At 43.7% G+C, this 20,730-nt stretch overlaps 1 protein-coding gene across 4 annotated transcripts in view; it reads right to left on the bottom strand.

Moving 5' to 3' along the window:
* Window positions 1-20,730, bottom strand: part of Pde7b (phosphodiesterase 7B) — a 342,947-nt gene that overhangs the window by 159,039 nt on the left and 163,178 nt on the right. The window contains exon 1 of one of the 4 annotated variants that reach the window (XM_052169422.1): window positions 5,270-5,740. The exons of the other annotated variants lie outside the window; for them this stretch is intronic. Within the exon in view, the coding sequence (XP_052025382.1) occupies window positions 5,270-5,507 (238 nt within the window). The 5' untranslated portion in view covers window positions 5,508-5,740. Of the gene's footprint in view, window positions 1-5,269; window positions 5,741-20,730 lie in introns of those variants that run through there. 4 annotated transcript variants of the gene reach the window in all.

Raw genomic sequence — 20,730 nt, 5'->3', positions numbered from 1 at the left:
CAGAGCTGAAGGAAGAGATGTGGGAATGTCCTGTTGTCGGAGGCAACAGCAAGATTCCAGATAGAGCAACAGGAGGCCAGGCCAGGGCCCCTTGCGTGAGCGGAGGAACGAGTGTGGGAAGGCATCCAGGAGAGAAGCTCTGTGTATCTGTTATATTCAGCAGTTACCAAGGATGGAGTAGTGTTTAAGGTCTTCCTAGATTGATTTAGCAGTATTAGCTTATTTAATCCTCTTAATAACCTTGTACACAGACTCCTATTATTACCATTTCCTTTTATAGAAGAGGGACTGAGCTGCTATGGGGTTAACATGCCCAAGGTCTCAGACAGCCCCTCAGTGCGCATGCGGGATTTAAACAGCTGTAACTCCCAAGTCTGTGCTCACAATCTCTCTTAAGCCTCCCTCAAGGGCTTGGAGCCAACTGTAATTAGGGAGCAGGAGAAAACTGTCTTACATTTGGATGTCTGTCATTCAGAAAATTGAATTTATGGAAAGCACATGTTTGGTTCAAAGATTTTTTTTTTCTTTTTTCCTCCTCCATTTCTTTTTCCTTTATTTTTTTATTATTTTTTATTATTTTTATTATTTTTTTTGGTGAGGCAGAGTCTCATTCTGTATAGCTCAGGTTGGCCTGAGACTTACCATGTGGTCCAGGATGGCCTCAAACTCACAGTGATTCTCCTGTCTCAGCTTCCAAACGCTGGAGTCACAGTATGATCCGGCATACCTGGCTTGTCTTTGGGTTTTGATCTGCTCTTCTGTTCCATTTAAAGGAGGGATGACATCATCAATGACATCATTCACTGCAGCTATAGAGCAAATGTAGGGTAATAGGCTAATGTCCACAGGCAGTAGCCTTAGAAAAGTGTTATGAATTAAGATTAGTATATTCCCCATTGAGGCTAATTGGCTCTTTCCTCAAAGCAATTCGCTCTGTTTTGAATGAAATCATTAAGCCCCAATGAGCGTTTGAAAGTGCATATGAGTTTTTATGAATGCACTTTGTTTCGCCGGCTCTCCTGTCAATATTTTGCGTGGATGGAGGACTTTAGACTAGCAAGTGCTTGTTTTCACACTGACGCTACAGACAGAGCTCGGATTCATAAATGTGTTACGGCTCTTCTCCCATTAAACCTGGATTCATCATTCAGCCAGTGCTGTCTAGCACAGTCCACAGCGCACACCAAGCATCCGATAAATGCTCCCTGAATCGTAATGATTAAAGTGCTGGCTCTTCAACATAATTGATGGCACGCCTGTTACTTAAGACACTTTTAAATGCTAGGTTAAGTGTCAATTTAAATCGTAGAGTTGTGGAATTGGAGCCCTTTGGGAGACTTTCTTGTCTGCCTGTCATTTGCTGTTCAGAGCTGGGTATCAAGCACATTTCTGACATTTCTATTCTCCTGGAAACACATGACAAGCAAGAGCAGAAAGAGGAGCTGAGCTGTGTTCTTTCTTTCAAACCAGTCCTGTGCTTTCATATCCCCCCGCCACGCAACCAGCGCGCCTATCAAAAAACGAGAACAGATTTAATAAATAACCAAAGCGTAATACACAATTTAGGTTGGAGACACCAAAAGGGAAGGAGAGTATGCACAGAATTTGCAGTTCTTGGGTTGAATCTCAAAGTCAAATTATTTATTCAAGTGAGAACGGCCTCTGCTGGAGGCATCTGAACTTACACTTGCTGCTGGTGAGACTCAACACTGTTGACATGTTTGTACCCCTAGCGTCTGGGAACCTAGTAATTCTTTACCCACTTCCGCCTACCACCCACCCCTACTCCCATCTCTGGCGCCTGCTCTCCAAGCTCTGCTGGGACCTTTGAGGCACAGTGAGGACCATTCCCCAGACCTTCCCAGTTCTGGAGGTGTCTACCTGGAGCTAAAGCTAAAAGCTCCCCTCCCCTCCACAGCCAAGCAGAAAAAAGTAGAGAAGACACAGTCCTGGTATTTTAAACGATACTATTATAGTTTGGTTTGATTGAGGTTTTTTTTTTGTTTGTTTTATTTTTGAGTTTTAATTGTATTTAAACATTTTGGAAACTGACTCGCTTGTACTCTTTCAGATGCAGAGGGTTCTTAACGTCAACAGTCACATAACTACCTATGTTAATTAGTTACCCTCTAATGGTCTGTGAGCCTGCCTTTACAGGTAAATATTATTTTTGGTAAATCCACACATTCTGACACAGAAACAACACACACCAGTAAAGAACTTTTAGCCTAAATTAAATATAAAAACAATTTTTTTGATTGAGCTTTTTTTTTTGAATCATGAGTTTTGCCCCAATAGCAGGTAACTACAGAAAGCACAGCCCACCTTAAGTGTGAGTCTCAACATGGGTTCTATTCATGTAAAAGTTTTGTGACTCAGACTATGAAGATCCTGCTCTGGGGGAATCGTGAGACAAATGTTGAGTCTTTCTGAACTATTCATATTCACCTCATTTCTAAAGCACAGGGACTAGCTAATCAGATGATCTTTTGCTTCAAGAAAGGAAAAAGAGACAAGCGTCGTAAGAGCGTTTCTCTGGTTAAACTACAAGATGGAACTCAGTAACTGCCAAGGCGTTCTGACTTCAGATATTCAATTATTAGCATTACTCTGGAAACACCTTTCGCGAGTGAGCGGCATCTGGGGCAGTGCCCAGTTTAGGGTCACTCCCCACACAGCCACGCATCCCATACGTCATGAAAGTTCCCTCTGGCCAGCCTGCTGCTTAGAGCACCCAGGGCACGCTGACCTGTCACCTCCCTTGTCCAGCTGTTCCTTGCCCTCTTCTGCCTTCCGTGGCTTGTAATTCACTGTAACTCATCTTGCATTTCGCATGAATGGATATTCCTATTTCTTCTCTCGGTTTTCCTTTCTTTATCCTTTTATTGCCTAACGAAATACCTCAAACATTTCACCATAAAGAACAGAGTTCTAGTACTGTCTAGGGAAACTCTGAATACACCTATCAGTGCCCTTCACAAGGGAGAAGGAGCACTGGGGTTTCTGAAGGTTGCATGTAACACATCAGGAGTCAGTGGCTTTGTCTCTAGAGTCCTGTCATGTGACTACTGGTGCTGTTCAGAATTTCTGCAATTTCATGGTTTTTAAACACTTAAGCCTAATCATCTGTTATCACAGGCAGTCAAAATATACACAGAATTGATACCATTGAGGTTCCCGGTTTTTAGTAATAGCGCGGAAAAATGCAGTGTGCAACCTCTTAGTTGCATTCTGGGAAGATGTGGATGGAGGGCAGGGATGCTTGAATTTGATTTTGTGGTTTGACTAGAACATTCTCAGTTGGGTGAGGCAAAGAAAGACATTCAAGCACAGGGCAAGACATGAGGCAGGCACCGCTTGATACACAGACTCTTAATAAGGTTGTCAAGTTTCCAGTGACTGAGGACTGAGAGGTAAGTGATGGGGGATTCACATAGTTCCGATTTACCTTGGTGCTTTCTACCACATCTCCCCCACACCACCCCATACACAACCAAAACCAACCCAGGCTATTACTGCCTAGGTCTGACGGTGGGAATGATGTCTTTGAAGAGCACCTGTGGCTTGCAGAGAAGACACAGGCAGAGGCCAGAGACAGGCTGAGGGCCAGAAGGAGACAAATCAGAAGGCAAAGCCATGCTAGGTTCATCATCTTGCCCTGTGCTGATGCGCTTACATCAGAAACTGTGAGACATTTCTTTCCCTGAGAAATGGGGGTGGGGTGGGGGCACAGATGAGGCAGACGGACATGGCCGGGGGCGGAGACGTTTAAACAGTCTCATTGTAGGTCAGGTGAAGCAGAAGCAGATGGGCGCTGCTTTCTCTCTAGGGGTGAGTTAGGAGGGCAAGGGGGGACCCCTTGGGGAGGTGTGAGAGGCTTAGTGTGGTAGCGCTTCCAGGGTCACACATCCGTCCACATGACATGTGCACCTTTCCCTATAGATACGCTGGCAAACGGTGAGTGTGGAAGCTTCCTTAAGGGGAGTCATTTGAAATACGAACTTTAGCCATCTCAGTCAGCAACACAGAGCAAAGGTTAGCACAGCTGTGGTGCCCGGTGCATCGTCTGTCTAGGTGGCTTCTGTCCCCCTTGCCCTGCTTCCTGACATGTGAATGGCTTTCCCATTACCTCATTACCTCATGCCTTCTGACCAAGACTCATTTCCATTGGCTTCCCACTCACAGATGCCGCACAAACCTCAGGCTGACTGCCTCACCTCTCCTTTCTAAGTGTCCGAATACTCACCATTCAGTACAGAACATGAGTTCCTTTTCTTCTTTTCAGACTCCCCCACCTCCGCCCTAGCTTTTTACTTTTTTAATAATATTGTTTATCAACTATTTGGCAATTTAATGAAAAACAAACAACCTCTCTGCAATAAGTTATCTAAAACAAAACCAGGGGAGTTTTTATTCTCAGTCCATTTCCGGGAGAAAAAGGGACATCATTTTTGGTCTGTCTTTCTGCTTGTCCCATCGGTCACTGCCGATGGCACATCAGGATTCCGCCACAGGGGGATGGCCAGGACTTAAAAGGCATAAAACACACTCCTATGCATTCTTCTCCAAGAACCCACTGCTTTCCACTCACGAACAGATTCCCCAGAGGAAGGGAGCACCCAGTCACCAGTTGTGGCATTTGAAGGTTAGGATCCCCAGGGGGATCTTTGCTGCCCCCCTCATTGGACACACAGGAGAGGCCCAACTGACGGTTCTCTCCCAAACAGCACATTCTTATGACCTGACAAAGCCCTTCTGACTCATCATCGCCACACTTGTGGATGACCTGAGCTTTCTTCATCACTGTAGGGGTATTATTCATCACTCGCCAGAGAGGAAACTGAGGCAGAGTAGTTGATTAACTTGGGAAGGATTGAAAAAGCTTCCAGAGCACACACTCAATTCTGGAAGTGTCATACGTGTACTACATATGTCGCATGGCTAAAAACTGGAGGGTGCATTTTTTTTTCTTAACTTAAAGACATGCAAATAACAACCTGAGGAAAACACTCTGTTGGAGACTCTAAGTCTTCAGGGCAAGCCTGCAGCAAGCTGACCCCCTATTCTAAGTTTGTTGATTTCCATTCTAATATCCTTGCATCCATCACGATTACCTTAAAGATGCTTTTACAAGAGAGCAAACATTTGTTAAGTCAGCCCTTGAACCCTGTCCACACAGCCTGCCTCCCTTCCTTGACCCATGCACATACTGGACCCAAAGTGATGAGATCTGTCGGGGGCTACCTTCTGCACCCCACAGTCAGTTTACCTGGGAAGCTGTGGAAAGCATCTTCATTTTCCAGAATGCCTCTTGGTTTGGTTGCCTGTAGCTCACTTTTGGACTTCCAGACCAGCTTTACCATCCTGATCATCTCTGGCAAGTCCCAGGGTAGCGGCCCCTGCTGGTACCCCGGCCTGCTGCCGAGGGAAGAGGGCAGCACAGCTTCTGGGGCTGTCCACCTTCTGCCTAGTTCTGCAGAGTGGAAGTACCGTTCTAGCACAGGCATTCTGCCCTGATCCCCAGAAGAGGAGGTAGGGCTGCCGCCGTCGTTGCTACTGCTGCTGCTGCTGCTGCTACTGCCTCTGCTGCCACCAGAGGGGAATTTCTTTCCGGGCAGCTGCAGGCAAACCCGCGTGAAATCCTCTCCAGCCTTGGAAAGACAAGCCTCCTCCAGCCTGGCACAGCCTCTCTGGCTTTCCCAGCCCCTGCACAAAACACTGACGACGACGAGACGACACCGACCGACCGCTGCACCGCCTAAGGTTCCTCACTGCTGAGAAACTGTCTCTGGACTCCTTCCTTCCTTAGAGACACAGTGCATTTTCCTCTTCTCTCTCAGGCACTGAATTCACAGCACTTAATTAATCCCAGGCTACAGCTGGAAGGACAGACAGCGGGGAGTGGAGAAAGCTGAGGAGGAGGAGGAGGAGGAGGAGGAGGAGGAGGAGGAGGAGGAGGAGGAGGAGGAGGAGGAGGCTTCAGCCTTCGCTGCTTTCCCTCTTCTCCCTCGTTTTGTTTTCTGCGAGCCTTTTTTCTTTCTTTCTGCTTGTCAAGTTTGTCAAGTCGCTTAGCCTTGAAAGACTTCAGGCAAAGACTTGGGGCTCTGCTTTGCGTGACTCTCTGAGGGGCGGGGGTCCCTGACAGGCTAGTTATCTATCTGGAAGTGTCAGGTGAGGGGCCAATCTATGGCACAGGAAGCCTAGAAGCTTCCCAGACTCTGGTCCTGCAAATCCCAAGGAACTTTCAGCAAAAAAACACTGGGAAGCTGAGCTCCGGAGTTCATCTGTGGTGGCCTCTCTCTGGAGGGCCTGGGGCGGGGGGGGGGGGGGGGGGGGGGGGGCTGCCTTGTCTGTTCACAGTGCCACACAGGATGGGGGTGGCTCTAGCCTGAGGACCCACATCCAAACACTCCCAGTTCAAGCACTCTCCTTCCTCCCTCCAGACCCCACCCACTTTACTGTCAAAGTTCCCTGCAAACTAAGGGGTTTGGTCCCTTAGTCAAATCCCTTTGTAACCTCAGCTGCCCTTCACGTTGAGAGGGAATAACACTGCATCACATTCCAAAGGCTGACTGGAAAGAAGTGGATTAGGGAAGTGTCAGAGTCCTTGTGCATATGCACAGGGCGGCTGTTTCGGTTGGACATGTGGCTCAGGATGGTTAAAAACCCAATTTTTTTTCCCCAAAGGGCAGTCATCATTTTAAAGAGTGTTTGGTAGGGGGTCATAAATGGCCTGAAAAAGAAAGCGAGGATGGTTCTTTTCAAAGAGACCACACTGTGGGCTTAATATCTGGGCCACTGACTACTGTGTCCCCACCCCAGAGTGGAGAATTGAGGACAACTGTGGGCCAGGCCTCTTGTTTCCTGAGGTTTGGAGATGAAGGCGCTGACCCTGGAAGTCAGAGCCAGCACAGCGATGGAGATGCCCCCTGTCGCTTGTGTGAAAGGCCCTGGACATAAACGAAAGTGGGGGTGGTATTATGCTTGGCGTTTTTGCCAGAAAATTGGGTTTGTAGGAACAATTCGACCTTGCACATTCACTTAGAAAGGCCCCGTTTTCTTGAAAGACCCTGTAACAATCCTGCCTTCCTCGGAGCTCAGTGTCTCGGGGTTGCAAAGGCCTTTGTTTTGCTTGGCTCTTTATATTTTTGCTGATGTACAAGCTGCTACTCCCGCTCTGCATTCCTAAGGCTGGTTGATCACAAGATCCTTTGATGCTTCTTTAGGGGAGCATGGAGGAGATTTGGGGGGTAGGGGAAAGACCCATGCAGGCTGTTTCATTCCTACCGCTCTACCCTCCGCACTTACTCTGGATTTGAAGTTGAAAGCAGTAAAGCTCACCACGATTTTTGTTGTTGTTCTAAAACTACGGTTAATAAGTCTGTTTTTCTGTAATGAATTAAGTAATTTTTCTCTCCCTTTTCTTATGGATGAAAAAGTCTACTGTAAACTTGCTTTCTTCCCTAGTAGATGAGAAAAGGTCTATACCCCCCCCCCCCTCTCTCTCTCTCTCTCTCTCTCTCTCTCTCTATATATATATATATATATATATATATATATATATATATATATATATACTTTTTGACTTTTCTGAGAATTTTATTATTAAAATATTGCAGCTCTGTAACAACTATCTATTCATGCAACCCAATAGGCAGAAATCGGTGATCCACTTTATCTAAAAGATGTCTTTTTAACTCCCTCTGTTGAGATAAAAGGATTTATGAAGCAATTGGATGTGTCTGCAGTTTGACAGCTCTTCCATTAGAGTCGGGGTGTCAAGCATCTCAGGAATCAGAGGCTTCTATTTAACAAGCACATCTAGATGGCTGTCGCACTCAGCACCACACTTCCTGAATAATGTCTTAAACTCACTCCTCAGTCACAAACTTCCCCGACTTAGCGACTGAAGGGTTTCCTACGTGTTTGACTATTTTTATTTTTGCTCAGTTATTTTGCAAGAGAGCTTAGCATCAGGATATCCTGACCCTTGAAACAAAGGGGTTAAGAACAAAGAAAACAAATATATGATATGATATATCTCAGATGCTAATGGATTAAGAACACAGATCTTCCTGGTAGGTTTCTTCAAGATGACTTTTTTTTTTAAAGCCAAGAATATACATTTCTACCGCGTCTCCTATACTGTTCCACATATTTCCTTGTAAAAATATTACAGAGAAGTTACAGAACATTGGGTTATTGAATATGAGTGAATGAGATGAGTTAAGGCCAAACAACCATCATTTCCAATTTTTGTCCCTAAAGGGGACCTACTTCATTTGAAGGTCTATGTGTTGAAAATGTTTTCTTAATTTAAAAAATTTCCCCAGTATGGGATCATGTCCATCCCAGAGCAGAAGCACAAGAATACCACAAGAAAGGTTGTTCTCAGGGTATTTCTGGCTTACACAGAGACAGGAAGTACAGGAAATCTTGCGAGAGAGCTTGGCTCAGGAGACTTTTGGCTCAAGAGCAACCCTGGAGACCAGTCGGAACTGATGAGGTGCTTGTCCTTACAGACTAAAAGCTCACAGCCACAGTGTTTCCCTCAAAGGTGGCTTTGTCACATTTTGTAATTAATCTCAGGCTGAGATGGCTCTGGTCTTTCGAATAGTTACCTTAGGAGAGTGTGTCTATGAAGTTGTGATTTCCTTCACTCAGTGAACATCATTCACCTGGAGAGCTAATGGAAGCCAGGAGTCTGGGTCACCTGCCTTGGGAAAACACATGAGGTGTTCTGTACTCCTGAGACTTGTGAAGCAAAGCCTCATCTGTTGGAGAATTCTTACAAATGTTGTTGTCAGAAATTAATGTGCTACATATGGATAGGAGGTTTCAGCATAGACTACTTGTGAACCCGTCTTCCATTCCAGTAAAAGAAAAATAGGATTCTCTCTGTGTGTGAATGAAGTGTGATGTCAAAATCCAGCCAGCCTTTTCCAGCTCTGGGGAGACTGGCTCAGTGGGTAAAGTCCTTATGGGGTAAACATGAGGATGCGTAGATCTCCACTGCCCGTGGAAAAGCTGGCTGTGGAAGTCTACATCTGTAACCTGAGCTTGGGTCAACCAGTCTAACCAGTAAGGTGAGCTCCAGGCTCAATCTCAAAAAAACCAAGGTAGAAAAGGGATAGAAGAAGACACCTGATATGGACCTCTGACCTCCACATGCACAGACACTTACACATCTATACACATGCATGCATACACATACACACAAGTACATATAACTACATACATACATGCATGCACACATCTACACATATGCACTTACACATCTATACACTTGCTGTACACATATACTCACATTCAAACACATATACACACATGTATGCACACACATACACACATGTACACACATATACACACATGCATGCACACATATATACATATGCACTTACACATCTATATACATGCACACATATACACACATGCACACACATATACACATATGCACATTCATGCACACATCTACATGAATGCATACACACATCTACACAAATGCACACACATTTGTTTATGCACATGTGTACATACATATACACATACAAGCAAAGGAAAAGACACAGAAGGAAGGAGGAAGGAAGAATCAAAAACAGCTTATTCCAAAGGGAAATGAATTTGATTTTAAAAACCGCTATATAGTTGCAGCTTATGTAAAGAAAAGAATTGATAACTCCAATAGTAAACATATTGATCTGATCCTTGAATTAAATTGAAGAACTTTTCATGTTCTAAGGGTTGTAAGAATATTGTGTAGACTGCATGCTATATTATATATCATATATAATTTTAAAAACGGAAACCAACCATTTAAAGATAGAGAGTATCTTTTTACCATGCAAACTTAGAAACATATTTGTCGCCATTTTCTTTTCTATGGAGTCTATTAGCAGATTTGCCATTTTAGTGATGAACTCCCTGAGATAATTCTGAAAGAAATTGACCCTTTTATCGCTCTCCATCATTCATTATCTTCTATGCGTGGGGGTTCTGCTGCATTTCACACATTTTTCTTCATCAATTCAGCTCAGATATGAATGTGCTTGTCTACCCTGACCCCTGTCCCCAACCTTTTGGCTGCTCTGGTTTCACAATTGCAATTCAGATGCAATCCAGAAGGAGCAAGGAGGGAAACGCAGGTCTTTTAACTTTGTTTAACACAGCCCAAGTAGAAGACGCTCAAACAATTTACAGTGTCCTTCAAGAGAAATAGAAATGTAATAACTCTGGCCTTAGCTAATCTCAAGGAACTTTGCCAGTAAGTAAGGGGAGGAGCAGGGCAACAGACCAACCATACAAGGCAGCGTGCATTTCCATTGTCACATAGGCAGAGGAGAGTGGGAGGGGTGAGAGGAGGGACAGGAAACAGAGTGGGTTCAGCTCACGCGCTTGGAGTTTGATTTCATAACAGGTGCCCAAGTTCTACTCATGCATCCACTGTGCAGTCGGGCTGCAAAGGCGGGGCAGCTCTGCTGTCCCTGGGTCCCTGGGTCCTGTCTCAGGAGCCGGGAGCTGCTGGGCTCTGCGGCTAAGATCCTGGTAGCAGGGGACAGCAGGGCTCTAGCAAATGACAGCCATTTATTGACTTTCAGGTATCTTAGGTAATGCTAAGCTTTACCTAACACATTTCAACTGCGAGTCTCCACTACAGTCAGGGCAGAGGCCAAAGCAAGCCTTGCTTTTCTCCGTGTGTCTGCCCCACTGCTGCGGCAGTGACTCTCTGTTCCAGCTAGGAATGGTTCTCAGGCCTGAGACCCAGGCCTTCTCCGACTGTGGCCTTTTCAGGATTTTTTGATTCTGAAAATCCATAAATGTTGGGAAAAGATACTTGTCATAATTTTATATTTCAGTCTCTACTGAAAAAAAAAAAAAACAAACCCAAGATCAAATCAAGAAGTACAACAAGGAACCCTGTAAGGAGCACCCCCCCCCCACTTATCTAAGGGACACAAAAATTGGGTTTCAGACTGTGCTCACCATTAAGTCTGACCTCAGAGTTAGTGTCTTATCTGCAAGGGGGTGAGAAAGCAGTAGACACCTTCGCCGTCACGGAGCAAGCTTTTAAAAATTTAAACAGCTTAAAAATGGAAATGTGCTGTAAAATTTAGTATTATTATTTTAAAAGTTTAAGATGTTATCCTTGGCTGGGTGTGAGGTTCACATCTGTAATCTTGGCACTTGGGAAGGTGAGGCAGGGGAATCACACTTTTGAGATCAGTGAGACCCTGTGTCAGGACAGCAGCAACAACAACAACAACAACAAAAAGAAAGAAAGAAAGAAAGAAAGAAAGAAAGAAAGAAAGAAAGAAAGAAAGAAAGAAAGAAAGAAAGAAAGAAAGAAAGAAAGAAAGGAAGGAAGAAAGGAAAGCAAGCAAGCAAGAAAGCTGACAATTTAATTTAAAAATTTGACTATATTTTTAAAGTGATCTATTCGAAAGCTAAAAGGCCCAACTCATTTATCCTTAAGATTGGTTCCTTTGCAAGTTCATCCTTTTCATAAGAAATCAGAAGCACAAACAAATTAAAGGCAGAGCAATGGACAGATATTATTGGGGTGTGGCCCATAGGGGAAAACGTAAGGGATTGAAATATGGAAACCTGGGACTGGAGAGATGGCTCAGCAGGTAAGAACACTGACTGCTCTCCGGAAGGTCCGGAGTTCAAATCCTAGCAACCACATGGTGGCTGACAATCATCCATAATGAGATCTGACACCCTCTTCTGGTGCGTCTGACGACAGCTACAGTGGACTTATATACAATAATAAATAAATATTAAAAAAAGAAATATGGAAACTTGCATCAAGTGAAAAATGACCGCTGTGCTCATTGGACAGGCAAGGACAGTGTGTATGGACAAAAGTGGGTCAATAGGCTAAATGTTCTTCCTGAGTGCAACACTCATGAATGGTGTCTGGACTTCCAGCCTGTGTGATCTGTGTGTGTTATTTACTGCCATGTCTTCTGTGTAGAACCTCTCCATGGGGAGTTGCTTCTCATCTACAGTGACTAACAGGTGTGTTTGATGTTCTTGAGTTGTGAGCTTCGTGCCCTCTGCCCTTACTGAGCATGTGTCTCCAGGCTGCCCACTGGCCCATTTCCCCAGACAAACTTATGAGAACCTCAGGTTGCCTTTGTCTGGGGTCTTTATTCTTTAAACAGTTTTAGAATCTAAATGACTCTTAATGGATTTACTTTTAATCTGTGTTTTTAATGGACACATACTGTGCAAAACCAAGTGTGCTGTTTTAAAAGTTTGAAATAGGTTTCTACCGTCTTGTTTTTGTATAAGTACGATACATGGCTTCTGAATACTGTGAAGAATTAGGCTGGGTTTAGAAGATCTTAAGGAGAGTGAATATTATCCTCAAAGAATTTCTGGAAAGTGGCAGGGCAAAGGATTTTCCTTTTTAAATGATAAAAACAAACAAGGCCACTAGTAATGTATGGAAACAAATTTTGGCACAAACAGAACAACAAAAGAAAAAGGAAAAAAATAAAGGACAAAGATTTCTAACAGGACCCATCTCTGCCCTTGATGTTCATTTGTGTGTGTAGAGTTCAAGCCAGCTTGGGAGAAGGAAGCTTCAACTAGTTCATGTGTGGGGAGTGCAGTCCTCCTGTGTCCCAGGATTCCTTGATTTCTCCCCTTGCTTTTACCTATTAGCATTCTTAGTTGAGATCTACAAGTGATTTCTAGACCAAAAGGGGGTCTCTGGTGGCATTCTGGAGCGATGCTGTTAATATGTGTATGGATAACCAAAGAATCTTTCAACATGCAGATTCTTTGTGTTCAAGTATGTGTATGAGTGTACATCCCTGTGCGTATGCGAGTATATGTGTGTGGGAGTATTTGGGGGGATGGCTATGTATATGTGTGTGCATGTGTGTGCATGTGTATGTATGTGTGTACATGGGCATCTATGGAGGCAAGAGGAGGACTTCCAATGTTTTGCTTCACCACTCTCTGCTTGATCCTTTGAGACAGAGGCTCTTACTGACTCTACATCAAGGCTGGATGTTTAGCAAGTCCAAGGTATCTTATTTCTACCTCCTTTCATACTGAGATTACATGAGCAGACATGGTCACACACAGCTGTATATGTGAGTGCTGGAGGCCAAACCCGGGTCCTCACGCTTCTGTAGCAAGTGCTCTTACCCAGCATCCCTCTCTAGTCCTAACATGCAGATTCTCATTTGGAGGGCCCATGTAAGGCTATGAAACCAAACTTTACAGCTTCAAGTTTTTCCTTGACTATGACAAGGGTGTTGGACTGTTACCATATTCTGAGTAAAAGGCTAGGGGACTACCATGTGACAGCATTGTTTTTTGTCTGCCTGATTAGGATTTTTCAAGTCACGCTGACTTGACTCTTAAGGGAAACAAGCAACTGGAAACTGTGAACACAAGAACCAGGGCCGTGTCCAGAGACGTTCATGGCGTCCAACCACAGCTTGGATTCTCGGTTTTGTTTCACTCTTTGGTGGTGATGGTTGCTGTCCTGCCATAGCATTAAGGAAAAGGTTGGCTGTTAAGTATAAACCACTACCATGGAAACACTACCGTGGAACTACTACCATGGAAACACTACCATGGAAACACTATAATGGAACCACTACTAGGGAACCACTACCATGAAAACACTACCATGGAAACACTACCACAGACACACTACCATGGAATCACTACCATGGAAACACTACCATGGAAACACTACCATGAAAACACTACCATGGAAACACTACCAGGGAACCACTACGATGGAAATCACTACCATGGACCATGGAAACACTACCATGGAAACACTACCACAGACACACTACCACGGAAACACTACCATGGAAACACTACCCTGGAACCACTACCATGGAATCACTACCATGGAAACACTACCATGGAAACACTACCATGGAAACACTACCATGGAAACACTACCACGGAAACACTACCGTGGAAACACTACCATGAGCATCCACGATGGTCTTCAACTTTATAACCAAACACTGTTTTCTTTCTTTTTTCTCTTTTAAAGTCTGTTCTCATCAAATGCACAGCAAAACTTAGGTTGGCTTTCCAGTTCCTCTTTTGTTTAAGCATTGTCTTCCACTCCTTCATACCTTTCAGAGTGGTTAGAGAGCCCATCTTACTTTTGCTGTGGTTAGCATATAGCAAGGTTCTGAGCCTTTGAGTTCCATGAAAGGACACAAGACTGGTCCTTTCATGTGAGTTACTAAAGATTAACACAAAGTGATCTTTGGATAAAGCCTTATAATCTTTCCCACTGTAATATCCTGAGCATGAATGGATGGTGACCATATGATTCCACAAAGAAATAAAGATGGAAAGAGAGAGGGAAAACAGGCTTTCATGGCAGCAGAGCCAGTGGCCAGTGGTGCTGCTGACTCAGAGAAATGATCCGACTGCTGCTTCTCATTCTGCCTTGGGAAAACACGACACAAGGCACAAAAGATAAGTAAAATAAACTGGACCGCAGGCTGCACTTTTTAACAGGTATGGGCTGGAATTCCTGCAGCCCCAGCTGTAGTATTTATGAGCATGCAGTGCCAGGAGCCAGAGGCATGTGAAATCATCTGGAAGTCAAGCATAATCAAGAACAGGAGGTTAGAATACCGCCACATTTATATGATTAAAAATTTGTATAGTTAACTAAACAAGAACGCTTAGGCTAAATGAAAGCATCTGTCAGGAATCGCAAACACAGCTTTGCTGTATGATTTTCCACTGTCTTTCTTTTCCCCCCTCCCTAAGCCTGAGTGCTTGGCTCTAGTAACAAACACCTATATTTCCTGTCACCCAAGAAGAGAGACTACAAACACGGAAGAGAAAGCGAAGAGATATTAGATTCCCAGAAAATGCATGTCATGTCATGTTCATTATTTCGCATGGGCGTTGTTGTCGGCTGAAAACCTAAGGTGAAACTAAAGGGGTGAACAGATTACCTCAAGCAATCCAGTGTGCGTGATAAAGAGAAGGGATCTTACCAGGTCTTTTGTTTATCTAGTATATAGTATTGCTACAAAAATAACAGCATCACACTGAGAGGGCCCTGCGCTCTATGGCAAAAGATTGTCTATGTCTTCTTGCTAATTTCCCATCCCCACCTCCCCTTTCAAACTCTAGTGATATTTCATTCCCCGATGTAAAATGACTGGGATCTTTTGCTCTCTAGTATATGGTACTAACTGGTCTATTTTATTATTATTATTGTTTTATTGTTATTGTTACTGTTACTGTTATTGTTATTTTGGCTTCTGTATTCAAGTGCTCTTTGTCCTGTAGTTATCCCTCCAACATCCTTTCTACATCCTCTAAAGCTTCTTATTCCTGGTTTTCTGACCTTTGAACTTGCCGTTGGCATGGCCTTTGATGTGCACGTGCCCGTAGACCTGTTGTTCCTACGTTTTTTCATGTGTCAACAAGAGTGCCAGGGCTCAACTCAGGACCATAAGTCTAAACTTTCATTTGATTTCATTTGCTTTTTATTTATTTTGAGACAGGATGTTGCTACGTTGTCCTGGTAACCTCTGTACTTGTGCCTCCGTCTGTGAGAGAGTGGGGGTTTCAGGTGTGATAGAAATCCCCAATAGCAAGTCTATCTATCAATGTCTTATCTGTTCCACCTTCCCAACTTTCAAACTCCGAGGAGGCAGTTGATTAACTACTACTACACTGTGCTGTTTGCCTCTTGTGATAGCCATAAAAAGATTTCCATTGAGTCTTGTTTACCTTTATGGGTGGATGCATTGCACACTGGATACACCTTATAATCATGTCATTTTCAAATTGGGACATAAGCAAATGCCATGACAACTATTCATATTATTCTGATGTGAAGAGAATCATTCCTTACAAAACCATCCAAATCCCTTTGTGGGACATTTAATGATTTTGAAAATAGCCTCCTATTCATCTGCTCTTACAGACTTACTCGAACTTACATCAGATACATAAAATTTCTATGGAAACCGTATTGTTGTCTAAACACACCAGAGGCATTCTGATATTGGTTGTCAATGATCGAAAGATGGACTCTCAGGATGCCTACATCCTAATTTCCAGTCCTGTTGATATGTTCGCTGTATGGTAGAGGAGAGGACAAGGCAGAAGCCTGCACTATAACAAAGTCCTAGGCATCCTGAACCTGGACGGGCTCTGTACAGTGATGGGAACTTTCCATGCAAAAAACAATGGCGGAAAGAGTCAGAGAAATGCACTGTGAGAACTTGCCCACGGCCAAGGTTGCAGGCTGCCTCTAAAAGATGGAGAAGACTGGAAAATGAATTCAACATCAGAGTCCCTAGAATGGTACTCAGACATGTAGAGAACTTAGGTTTTAGATCTCAGATCACTAGAGCAATGAGAAATATTTTAAGCCAATCAATTGTGATTTGTTACAATGGCAATAAGAGATGACTATGTTATTACTCCCATTGTGTTCATTGTTAGGAGAGACTTGGCCACATGTCCAATCTAGGGAAAACTAGTATTTTCCTTATGAAATCTCAGAATTAACTCCTGTCTACTTAAACCAAGAGGGACATCCTATTGATTTCATTTAATAGTAAACATAACTTCATTTGCCTTTGGGGCCCTGTCCTGAATGTCACATTAGAACAGAGGAACTGTTTATTGGCTTATACGGTGCAACATGAGATCTTTACCTCAGTCAGTTCCTCAGTGTGTGTGGTTATTGCATCTGCTATTGCTACAGTGTTCAACATACAAAGATACTTTTCCTGACTTTCTCTTCCAGGAAACGGTCTCATGTAATCTAGGGTGAACCTATATAGTCAAGGGTGACTTTGAACTTCTGTTTTTCCTGCCATCTGTCATGAGAGCGGGGACTAAAGGCATATGCCATCAGGTCTGGATTTTGTGGAATGGGGGATAAATGAAGGGACTTTTGCATGATAGGCATGCATTCTACTAATGAACTTACATCCCAGCCCTAGTTACCAAACTTATTTTTTAAAATGGATTTATCAGAGAGAAGGAACTATAGTACCACCATACAAATGTGTCATAATTTGTTTTATTGATAATGATGACTATAACTAACTTTTTTGTTATAATTTTCTCCCAAACTTCCCAATTAAAAAAATCTTTGGAATTGTTGAAATTAAATGATTATATGTATAGGAATGCATATTTGGAAATTCTATGTTTAATTTTTTTATTTAGTAAAGGTTTTAAAGCTGAACTCCAGTGGTTTTTAAAACTTCGAGGTTATTCTTTTTGCGTTTGTTCCATGAGTAGATACTGTGTTCCTAGCAAACTAGCAACTTAGGAGGAGCTCGATATTCAAGCAGAGCAAAGAGAAAGGGGTTGTGGGATGCCCCAGTTTTAAGGGACTTTCGAAATACACAATTATTTCCACGCAATCATGCAACGGCCAGTTGTGGGTTGCTGAACTGAAACACCACAGGCTGGAGGGCTTAAAGAGCAGAAATTGATTTCCCACATTTTAGCAGCTCTGGAGATCAACATCAGTTGCTGGAAGGGCCTGGCTCTGGCTAGGGCGTGCTCTGGCTTGCAGACAGATGCCTCTCTTACGTGTCCTCACGGGACAGAGAAATAGAGACAGCAAGCATTATGATTCCTTGAAGAAACAATCTCGTTACTGAAGGGAGATCAGGTAGTCATCTAATTTTTTAAAATGTCTGAGTGAACCACTTGCAACAAACATGTTTCTCTCTGGTTATGTTGGGGTAGGAAAACTTTATTTTTATTATTGTGTTTCTTATTTTGAGACAGAGACTTGCTATGTACTACTTTCTCTCATAATCTTCCTGTCTTCTCTTCCCACTGACACATTAGCATTGGCTTTTGTTTCTTGGAACAGGGTTTTGGCCTCATCTTGCTTGGGATTTGTCATTTAGGGAAGAATGATGGTCTTGTATTGGATCTTCTCACCTCTACCCTCCAGGCACCAGAACCACAGGCATGAGACACCTTATATAGCTTATTTCAGAACTTTCGTTTTAAAGTTACATGTGTATATGTATGTATGTATGTATGTATGTGTGTATGTGTGTGTGCGCGTGTGCATGTGCGCATGCATGTTTGTGTGTGTGTGTGTCCATATGTGGGCATGGAGGTAAGAGAACAGCTTGCTGGAGTTGGTTCTCTTCTTCATTCTCACAGGACGTGGGCATCAAGCTGAGTTTGTCAGGGTCAGTGACAAGTGCCTTTGACCACTGAGTCATCTCCAGCACGTTCCCGTTAAGACAGTGCATGTGACACTGACCCTGCCACCGATTGCCCTGGCTGTGTCCTGGAACTATGGGATTGCTGACAGATCTTCAGGGCAGCTTTATTTTTAATAGCAGGTAAATAATCTGCAGCACAGCTCTGGTCTTCCTGACTTCCATTCTTTGGTCTGAAGAATCAGTGAATGATGAGATGGAATTGGAGAACCGAGCTTACAGATCTGTGGAGATACTGAACAGATAATCTTCTTCTTGGAGCCTGTGACTAAAGCTGCAAGCCATTTCCCAGGGCCAGCTGTGTCTGTTTGTTACCCAGCTTGGCCAGGAATGGAAGGAAAGGAGCCTTAAGTATTTCCAAGTGTTAAGGAAATGCCTTGGGTCTTTCTGTGCGCGGGCCACAATCCACGGCCATTCAGATCTGGCTGCCAGCTGATGCTGGTCCTGTAGAAGTGTGTGCATAAAAGCAGCCAGGGAACGGTGGGTCAGCTATCTGCTTCCTGACTGTTAGTCTTTGGCTTTACTTTTTACATAGTGTGGCTAGTCATTTATTTACACACATGAACTTGTCCAGTATAAACCTATAGATTTCCCATCACTTTTGCCTTCTTTCTAAAGGTGTTGTAGGCTATTCAAGTACATTTGATCTTTATGTTCTTACATTTGAGGGGAGCAGGTATTTGAGCCCCTGAGACCAGTCACAGAGCAACCCCCAAAGTGGTCTAGATTACAATGTATTCTGAGTTAGTGCTGTTGTGTTTGTGGTAGAAGTACGGAGAGAGCTCTGTGTGGGACAGCCTCAGCATTTTTGAGAAACCTCAGAAGGGATACTTGGTGTTGCAAAATCAAGTACTCCCTTTGACCTCAGCCATAGTTTGGTTTTCTTGAAATTATTGAAGGGTTAGAACTTTCCCCCATTAACATGGTCGGTACAGTCACGTTTTCCCTGAAGAGTTCAAACGTGCGAAACAAGATCTTGCTTACAGAATCAGCTCAAGGCTTCCCTTGGAATCTAGCCTGTTGTCGCATCATTCTTATTTCTAACCTGTTGGTCAAATACCTGACTTCTGTGCAGCTTTTCCAGTTGGCGTTTCTTGGGGGCCTTTTCTATACATCCTCCGAAGAGCATTTCCAGCACCAAAACCAAGCATAATGCAGTAATACTGGGGCAGTGGGTAGGGGTAATTAAGAATATTAAGTGAAGGCATGCACGGAACAGGATGTATATGGATGGTATAAAACCAAGCACGGAGCAGGCCTTCAATAATTTCCATGTTATCATCTCTTCCAGATTAGCGGGTCAATGCTCTCTCCTAAGCACCAACCAATGCTTCAGCCTCGGCACCAGCAGGTGTGAGGCTATCGCACTGTGAGGGGAGAAATAAGGGGAGGCAAATGCAAGGGGAAGCAGCCCAAGGCCATGGATTTTCTGTGGTATGGCATAAAAGTTGGGATAAAAGGAAGATAAAGATAAAAGAGGAAAGAGACAAAAGAAGCGCAGGACTGGGATTGTAGCTCGTTGACAGAGCCCTTGCCTCCCATTCATGAAGCTCTGGGTTTGATCCCCAGTACCGCCCAAGCCAGGATGATGGTGCACACCTTCACTCCTAGAGTTTGTCATGGAAAGGCAGAAGGATTAGGAACTCAGTGTCATTCTTGGCTACATAGTGATCCCAAGACCATCCTGGTTTCTGAAAAAAAAAAGTGCAAAATTTCACTAGTCATGACCCCCCACCTTGTGGTTGTGTGTGGTGTGTTTGTGTGCGCACATGTGCGCGCTCACCTGAGTGTGATACATGCGTATATGGTCATGTGGAAGTCAGAAGACAACCTCAGGTATCTTTCAGGCACTCTGCCTTTTGATTTTTGAGACAGTCCCTCATCGGCCTGGAATTCTCCAAATAGGCTAAGGTAGTTGACCAGACACTTCCAGGGATTTGCTTGCCTTTCCGGCTCAGCACTGGGATTACAGGTGACTACAAACATATCCATCTTAAAAAAAAAACAGCTTCTAGGATGGAGCTCAGGTCTGGTGCTTTCCAGGGAAAACGCTTTACTGACTGGTTCCCCTCAGTTCCACCCTCTGACTGGCCATGAACTTAAAGATTCTCTGAGACCTTAATAGCTTCAGGCCCTCTTCCTCATGATTGGTCAACTGCCAACTCTTTCCCTCATGGTCTAACTTTTAACACGTGTTTCTCATCACATGGTCTTTCCCCAGATCCAGTCCTATAAACCAAGAGCTAAAATGTTATCTTTTAATTTTTTGCTGGATTCTAAATAGCCATGGGCAGTGAAAGCAGAGAGAACTTCTCCCTGAATCCCTTAGAGTGGAATTATTCCAAAAGGACAATTGTTAAAAAATGTAAAGTTTCCCAGCTCTCCACAAAGTATGCACCACTAAATTATCTAGGGCTGTTCTGAGGAGGCATGAACTGGTGTCAACCAGCCCTAAGGCTACTCCTGAAGCACTCTGGGAAACTCTTATTTTCCGGCCTCA

The sequence above is a fragment of the Apodemus sylvaticus genome, chromosome 23 (assembly GCF_947179515.1).
Source record: "Apodemus sylvaticus chromosome 23, mApoSyl1.1, whole genome shotgun sequence".
Taxonomy (NCBI): Eukaryota; Metazoa; Chordata; class Mammalia; order Rodentia; family Muridae; genus Apodemus; species Apodemus sylvaticus.
This window is presented reverse-complemented; position numbering and strand designations above follow the sequence as displayed.